We start from the raw sequence: 8,950 nt of genomic DNA, 5'->3' as shown, positions 1-8,950 counted from the left end.
TACGAATGGCATGATGGCATCTCTTTTGAGTGCTTCCAATCACCTAAATGATTATGTGATTTCAGCATTTCAGCTAATGACAAAATGTGAATGCATCTTTGTGGAGTACAGGTGAGTTCAATCCAAGTGCCAAAAATCAATGTTTCACATTGCTAACCTGATAAGGTTTCGCTCTCTTCCGATGAAGTGACACACAACAACCCAACTATAATCAACAGCACACTTCCCCATGCTTCTACTCTTGAAATTCTTCTTTGAATTTTTGCACTTCTGCACCCTTTTTGTTTCAACATCGTCGGCGAATCTCTTGACATAACCCACTTCTTTTGTAATCAAAATTAAGCTTAAGGGCGGACAACGATTTCCCATGATGAAGAAGCTACCATGACAACAGCTTAAGCCAAGGCGTGAATCAGAAACAAGAATAGTAGATTAACTTTTTCACCCATGGGAATTGGGAAATGTCATTTTCTTGCCGACTGGTGCGTGTTATCTAAAGGGCGAGCTGTTGAACACCTTTTGACATTAATAAAAAAAACAAAAAAAAAGGGTGGGTGCTTTTTTGGCAGAGATATCATTATTCAAAACACTTCGTGGTCCCAATATTTTCTCAGCCAGATACAATTAATAACGGTTGGTTTAAATGTCAATGAGCCTAACCATTAATTGTCGTTAATATTCATTTTGGTTTTTCTACCGTATAGCAAGAGGAGTAGCATTTGGATTGTACCTCTTTCACTATCATTTAATTTTGTGATGAATAATTCTCTAATGTTGCAATGAGAAAATGTTATTCGCATGTGCAAACAGCAAAGTTCCGATGTTTCACCTGCTTGGACTACAACCACACATTTAGTGAATATCAGTACATTCAGTGAACCGCAAAGGCCACTTTCTTGGTGGTGTCGAAGCATACATACCTGTAAAATATGGTCAGATTAACATCTGTGATCAAATTTGAGCATGTTAGTAACGAGCCTTGATTGATTTTCTTGGTACTGCGTTTTGCAATTTCACATGTACTTTCAGTCACCCTCCCCCTTTATCGTCCTAACCAAAAAATCATGTTGGTTCAATCATGTAAGTAGCATGCTGGTGTCTGTATCTGTTTGTCCTTTTCTGGGTTAGGGGAAGGATACAACTCCCACGCTGATATATATATCACATCCTGAAGAAAAGGTAATTGATGTCTAACCTGTTTATCCGTCCCCCACAGCGATCATGAGTACCTGGTCAAAACTCAAACATCAGTCTTGGATTTGTTGTGGAGTTAGAGGAATCTGCGATCATGGTTGTTGAGAAAAACTTAAAATTTGTATCATTTGAACTGAGGGTTAGACAACGTACGAGGTTGATCAAGCCCTGAATTAAGTAATGGTAGCACACTTAATTAAGCTTCAATTTTCGGGTAAGCGCGAGTTTGGATTCTTTGGAAGGCTTTAGTTTCACTTGCTTATAGAAACGATTATCTCCCTCTTGTCCTGCCAAACATTGATACTCATGGAGGAACCGACCACAGAGATAAGTTTCGTTAGACAGGACAAGGGAATCAAGTACCAGGTTTGGTTCTCGTATCTATCAAAAGATACCAATTTCAGACGTGGCGATTTTGGACTGGAAAAAAAATGCTATCATACCACACTAGAGTTCAGGAAAGTTAATTAAACTTGAATTTAAATTGGGATTTGATGAGTGGCGACAAATTTTTTGACTCGAAATTGTTTGAAACCAAAAGAATGACACGTCATGATTTACAATCACATTCACCCATTTACTTTTACATCATCTATTGCGGTAGCATGCATGATCTGTAGAACCTTCTCTAAATTTTCTTCAAGTTCTCTACGTACCGTCGATCGATGTCCTTGATTGACATGACCACTGCAAATTTGTGGATCCTTTCACATGCATAATTGAGTAACAAATCCTGAGGTGATGACCCTGGATTCAGTATTGCAATCTATTATAGGCAGCCTTGACTCCGATATTGCTGAGAGAACTTCAGCCATCAACGTGGCTTTCGACTTTCAGCACAAGATGCATGAGGACCTTTTGACTAGTGCTGACAACCACGTGTCCTTGAAATGTGATTCATACCCAAGACAGACAAGACTTGCCTCACATTTAACCCACCAAATAGGCTTGGAAAAATGCCGATATATTAACTTCTTGTCACATGTTAATTGCCGGATAATTTGACACAATTGTAGGAGGTTTGAACTGAAATTAGAAGTTGGGTCAACGTTTATTTTGCATTGCTTTCATCAGTTAATATGGTTTTTGAACGGTCTTAGGCTGAGTGTGTATGCCTAGCAATCCTTGTAAGCGAGAACGACCCACGGCCAATAACATAAGAATTATGAATTTCCAAGGCACGACGATCACCGTGTCTCACCACTCACCAGTCCTCCAACCTGGCGTGCGCAGGTTGCTAACTGTAAAATGAAATAGAAAACCCTGTCGCCTGCCTGGTCGTTTAAGGCGGTGGCTGCGAATGACATATTCAAAGCAAAACTTGTTTAGGTTTATCTCCAAGGAAATGTCAGCAATTTGGACTTGGGATATTTTAATTTGGGTGTAGCTAGCTAGATATAGCTAAAGATATATTCAATGCCATATCTTCAGAATCAAAGAGCTCCTGAGTAGTTGTTTTCAGGTTAGACAATTTCTCTCTGTCAAACCTAATTAATGCTTAATAACCCCAAGCTGTTTAACTAAATATACAGGCTAACTCATAAAGAGATTGTCTTTAATTTTCCTTCCTTAATTCTTTTTAATTCATAGTTAATTTAGAAGTTGCTGAAACCACTATCAACCATAAAACGCTGCTTAATCCCATGCGTGGGCCAAATGGGTTATAAGAGCAATATAATATAAGCTACCACTCACTTATAACAAAATTGGCTAGTCAAGAATAGACCAGGAGGATTCTGTTTACAAAGTTGACCTTTAAGACCCTTGAGAAAAGGGCAGGAAAAAAAAACGTGTCTTTCAAGGAAAAAGCAAACCAAAGATGACTTGTACCCTTCTTTACCCTTTCTGGGTACTCTTTTTCTTGTTTATATTAAAATTTAAGAGCCATACTGAAAATGTCTAATGAAGGGAGCAAGTTAGTATATAAGAATGTAGCCCGCCGCACTTGACTTGGGGTTCCCTCATTTCTGTGCTTCATCATCGTCAGCACTGACTTGGTTTTTGTTTGTAGTCAATCTACAGGATTTTTACCTTTGATTCATTATTAAACGCAGTCTTAAGAATTTGACCCTCTTTTTCTTTATTCTTACTAAAGAACGTAAGTTGCTGTACATTAGTGATCTATTAAACATTTGCTAATTAAGAATATGTGGGTAGATAATTACAAAGGGCAAATTTGATATTATCTTTTTAACATTGCAAAACTTCAAATCCTTAATAACAGATGAAAAGAAGAATCAATATTCAAATTATACATTAATTTGCAATACAATTTTGGGATATCTGACCATGATCTATGAGTAGCTTTCTGGGACCATATAATCCATTTTGGGTACCAACGTTAATCAAGAATTAATTGCATAGATATAGCTTTATATTGTCCATAATTCGTTAAATATCTATTTTTTTTACAAATGCAACTAATTTTAATCAAACCTGTCTAGTCATCTTTAGATGTTGGGTTTAATGTCTTAATCTCGTGCTTTTTCACCCCTTTCATTTGCTACTAGTAACTTTTTAAATGAAAGCAGATGTTCTATCGTTTTCTTGCCAAACCCTATATATTTATAGGATGTACGAAGGAAATAACAACTTGTTTAACAACCAAGCTAATAGTAATTGGTGATGAATTTCAGCATGAAAACAATGGAATTTATAGAAAAAGAGAAAGGCAGGCTGGCATGATAAATGCCAAGTATTAATCCACAAACAATATAAGAAGAAGGTTGCCAGCTTTAACTGATGCCATCCTTACTTTTGAAGGTTGGTTGAAATACCATTAATAAGAACGGATCGCGAAAATTAAAAATTGAAGTGTGTAGTCCTTCCATTCCGATTTTTAAATTTATAACTAGTTAACACTATTATAATTTAATTATTAACGACATTATATTTTAAATCTAATTTAATAATTTATATAATTATCATAGAAAGTTGATCCCCAATATATTGAACATAAAGATTACTTGGTTCATTATATGTAAACAATGCATGGACATGGTAGACTGATATCCAAGCAATTGGTCATAGGACAATAACCAACGCCACCAAACTTTGACCGCAGCTGAAAGTTTCTACCAATTGTTCTAACCATATCTCTTTTATACGAAAATTGGTCACTATTAAACCACATGTACTATACATGAAACAATACTTATTTAATGTATTTTTCAACTGTTTAGAATAGAATATTGTTCTTCCCTTTCTTTTTCCGTGTAATTTTTTTGGTATATTTTAAAATGTAGTTATTTTTTATTTTTTAAGACACCAAATATTCTTTTTTTTTCTATATTATAAAAAGTTCAAAGCTTACATTATAAAAAAATAATTTAATATAATCATACATCAAAATCAAATATTTTATCTTAATATCTCTAAAAAGAGAAAAGTGACAAACATTTAAAAACAAATCATTAACGTAAGCAATTATTAGAATTATTTTAACGTAATCAAAACCATTATTGCTCTTAGTACATTTATTATGTTTAGCAATATGATAATAATAATTCCTATTGAAATTTCAATGAATTAAATATTTATGTTTCAAATGTGAATTGCATGATCCTGGCTAAAGGTTTTTTTTTTTTTAATTTTCGGGTCTGAAAAGTGGAAAATTATTTTTGTGGTAGAGCTCTTTATTTCTATCCACTTTTGTATTTATTCACAGAATACGAAAAAACCAAGAGGAAGGAAATAAATTCTTGACCAAACACAACAAACTCATCTCACAATCCGGTGGGAGTAGACACAATAGCAAGTTCTATCTGGGCCCACATTCATCGGTAGGACTGTATTCTTTGAGCTCGATTTCCCTTTATAAATACCCTTTCTGTGCCCGCATTGCAGAATCTCACACTTTCCGAAAGAAGCCCATTTCTGAAGAAGAAGAGCAGCGTTGGATTTGCCCATCCCCCTAACTGCCTCCTCTTCTTTCTTCTTGCTAACTTTCAAGCTTAATGGCCCAAGCTACATACATTGCTCCTATTTGTGTTCTGATTCTTTTACATTCGTTCATATCAGGTACTCATTGGGACACATTCAATGATGTTTTAACCTTTTCTATGGTTAATTAATATCAGGATTTGGTTTCAAGTTTGGATTTTTTAACTGAGTTTTTTGTTACTACATTTTAACAGGACTGCAAGCAACAACCTTTACCATTGTAAACAAATGTGACTATGTGGTATGGCCTGGAATTCTCTCAAACGCGGGTGTTCCGACACTTTCAACAACAGGCTTCACTCTCCAAAGAGGTGAAACCAAAACCATTACCGCACCGACATCATGGGGCGGTCGGTTTTGGGGTAGAACCCATTGCTCCCAAGATTCCACTGGAAAATTTTCTTGTCTGACGGGTGATTGTGGCTCCGGGAAGCTAGAATGTTCGGGAAATGGAGCTATCCCGCCTGCCACTTTGGCTGAATTTACTTTGGACGGTGCCGGCGGCCTTGATTTTTTTGATGTGAGTTTGGTGGACGGTTACAACATCCCGATGTTGGTGGTTCCTCAGGGTGGCACGGGGCAAAATTGTACAAACACTGGCTGCGTAGTGGATCTTAATGGCTCCTGTCCTTCAGAGCTCAAAGTGATGAGCACGGACGGCAGAGACGGCGTCGCTTGCAAGAGTGCTTGCGAGGCATTCCGCCAGCCCGAGTACTGTTGCAGCGGCGCGTATGCTACACCGGATACTTGCAAACCGTCCTCGTACTCGGTGGTCTTTAAGACAGCCTGCCCACGAGCCTACAGTTACGCTTATGATGATAAGACTAGCACCTTCACATGCGCGAAAGCTGAATACACGATTACTTTCTGTCCGTCGCCTAACACCAGGTAAATTTACTTGACTAGCCCATTTCCAACTTTCGCTAGCGCCTTCAACGTTAAAGGGTAGATTTGTCATGAAAAAAACGTTCTTGTAGACAAAAGGCTGTAAAAATAGAAACGTTGGCGTGAAGTCTCTGTTACTTAGTTACGGTGCAACTTTTCATGTTTCTCTGTGAAAACGTATAATTCGCCAATGTTATGTCGGCTGTGGTACATTTCAGCACTTGCGTGCTGCGACAGCTAAACGTCTATTTGCAATCAAAAGCATAGGAAGCTAGCCCATTAATTCTGAAGATACACAGTCAATCAATAAAGAAAATCTTAATAAAATCCAGTTAATTAAGAGTGGGTGCCTCCTCGACAATGCTAGGGAGGGGGTGGAACTGTCTAAAAATTAATGCACGACCCTGAGGGAGCTGATTTTAGTGCATCATCCCTCGAACCCCGACATAGACCCTGGGGGTAGGCATCGCTTTTTGATACCAACCCCGCAAATTGAGATCAAAGCTCTGCCAGACTGAACACTGTATGCCCATCTAAGTTTTTTATTATTGTTTAGCTAACGGGCAGTTGAGGGAAATTAAGTATTGAAATAAATGGTTCCAATCCCAAGGGAACACATTAGGATATCTGTCAACTTGTTTTACTGTTTACGTTATTGTATTTTTATTCCCAAAGTTTTAACGGTCAGTTTTTGTACGTGAATTGCAGCCAGAAATCATCACAAGGGCAGAACACGGAACCAACGACAACCACGACAACGTCACCTTTTATCAACAGCACAATGGTGTACGAAGGTGCCTTGGAAGAAAGTGCCGCATCACCATCCACGTGTACCCACGTGTTCGGATCACATGCGGTCGCGGGGATCGTTGGCATCACGTTGGCGATTTGGTGGTCCTGGCAACTCTTCTAACTTATTCACTAACTTTATCTGTAGGGTAGGGGGCCGTAAACTTGCAACCAAAAAAATTTTAGGAATAGCACAAATTATAGATTAGCCAGCCCCTATTAACCTTTTGGCCCATTTTCGGCGGTCGGCGGATGTCCGTATCAAATATCATGCATGGGCCAAGTGACTCGTCTGGGTCCCATTGCGTTGGCCATGGTGAGTAGGAATCCAGTCATGATAGGAGACGCTCAACCGTCAACTGAATTGAAATGTTAAAACATCCGATCGAGAAGTTGTCCGTGCGTTCAACTTGCAATTTGAAAGGCCAAATGCACGAAACGGTGGCTTTTAGGTTTAAGCAATAGTTTATCTTTTTTTAGGGTTTTTATTTTTTTAGAGTGAATTTTTTATATTATAGGAGGGGATGGGATTCATTTGATTTTCGTTTTCCATATCAATTATATAATGTACTATACCAAATAAGCTTCCTAGAAAATGAGATTTAATTATTTTTATTAATTTACCATTTGTTTTGTCTTGATGCTTTTATGTCGTATTCGAGTATTCATTGGGAATTTAACTAATATTAGTGAATCTTCATAAAGGAAAAAAGTAAAAGGAAAAATAGATAGTACTAGAATGGATAATATAATTGAATGTTAACGGCGTGAAATTGGCCTTAGTTTCGCTGCCGGAGTTTTTAATTAGTCTCTTGGCCGTGATTGTGCCAGCTGTTTGTTGGATATCCTTGTCCTTGGGGATACATTGCATCCAAAAAATTTACATGCTTTCGATTTCTACCATTAGTAAAACATTTATCACGGGCATGCAACTTTTTTGTGATAGGAACAGCTGCTGAGGATAAGATGACCTTTCTATTATCGTAAACGAGTGGCTAATTTGGTGACCTTGTGTAAAATTTGATGTTAAGAGACAATGATATAAAGTATTTGGCAATAAATATTTATTGGATTATTTGGAATTTGTAATCAACATTCTTAATTAGACTCAATATCTAAGTACATATCTTTTTTTTTTAATGAATGCGAAGTTTAAAATCCATTGATAATAAATAAAGAGAGTTTGGGTTGCTCAAAAGGGCTCTTTTCGGTGTGGAGGAGAGGCAAGTTCATGCTCGAAGAAAGAGTTGAAACTTCGATTTTGAAATGAAATTTAAAAAAAAAAATGTAGAGTTTGAATTGAATATAGGTTGATTACTAAGTTGGTTCACAATTCACAAATTTTTTATTTGGCTTGATATTTATTTATTTGTTGAAATATTCATTGTTTTATAAATGGATAACCCATAACAGTCCGTAGTGCCGGTGGCAATGTGTACATTTATAAAACGCCAGCTATTTATAAAATTAGACTCGACTCTAAAGACATATGATTTTAATACAAAATTATACATCTCTTTTTTTGTTTTAAATATATTTTTTTATTTTCACACAATTTAAAATAATTTTTTTGATATATTTTATATTAAAACTTTTAAATTTTATATAATATAGATGTTGAATAGTTTTTAATATGAATGAAGTTAAAAAAATATTATGATAAATAAAGATATTAAGTATCGGCAAAATAGAAAAAATACATCATTTTAGTGCATTAAAAAAGATGGGTACAAAATTAAATGTTATGTAATTTAATAATTTTATCTTACAATATCGATTTTTATATCAATTCTAACATGTCATGACTGTTTTAAATCATTAATTTGACCTATAATAAAGGCTAAAATTGTCAAAAATTAGTCTACATAATTAAAGAAAGGATAAATAAATTTATTTTAATCAAAATATTAAGTTTGAGAACTTATGTAGGAGTGGGTTGAAGTGCCTAATCTCAATTAGTTGTCTTAATTTATTTTTAATCAAACTTTACGTTGGAATGTCCATTCATTCGCACAGTGGCAACTGAGGCAGCCTTCTTCCACGCCATTTTCTCCACACCACTGCCCCTGGCCTCCACAAATTTATTAATACATGATTGAGTTTCAATCATGAAAGCAAACAATGATGCTTTTGTGAAACC

General features: G+C 36.1%; 1 protein-coding gene across 1 annotated transcript; it reads left to right on the top strand.

The window, feature by feature from the left end:
- The first annotated feature begins 4,943 nt into the window (after positions 1 to 4,943).
- LOC110416149 (Pathogenesis-related thaumatin superfamily protein) lies at positions 4,944 to 7,429 on the top strand. The gene is made up of 3 exons (XM_021428011.2): positions 4,944 to 5,214; positions 5,331 to 6,024; positions 6,730 to 7,429. The coding sequence occupies exons 1-3, from the start codon at positions 5,151 to 5,153 to the stop codon at positions 6,932 to 6,934; spliced, it is 963 nt and encodes a 320-aa protein (XP_021283686.1). The 5' UTR covers positions 4,944 to 5,150; the 3' UTR covers positions 6,935 to 7,429.
- Positions 7,430 to 8,950: the final 1,521 nt, after the last annotated feature.

Source organism: Theobroma umbraticum, unplaced genomic scaffold, assembly GCF_002168275.2.
Source record: "Theobroma umbraticum cultivar Fairchild unplaced genomic scaffold, ASM216827v3 scaffold_51.0, whole genome shotgun sequence".
Lineage (NCBI taxonomy): Eukaryota > Viridiplantae > Streptophyta > Magnoliopsida > Malvales > Malvaceae > Theobroma > Theobroma umbraticum.
This window is presented reverse-complemented; position numbering and strand designations above follow the sequence as displayed.

Bases quoted from the DNA above. Each gene is read 5' to 3' on its own strand.
- LOC110416149 (XM_021428011.2), top strand. From the start codon at position 5,151: ATGGCCCAAGCTACATACATTGCTCCTATTTGTGTTCTGATTCTTTTA. The intron at 5,215-5,330 runs GTACTCATTGGG...ACATTTTAACAG, and splicing joins TTTACATTCGTTCATATCAG to GACTGCAAGCAACAACCTTT. The intron at 6,025-6,729 runs GTAAATTTACTT...CGTGAATTGCAG, and splicing joins TGTCCGTCGCCTAACACCAG to CCAGAAATCATCACAAGGGC.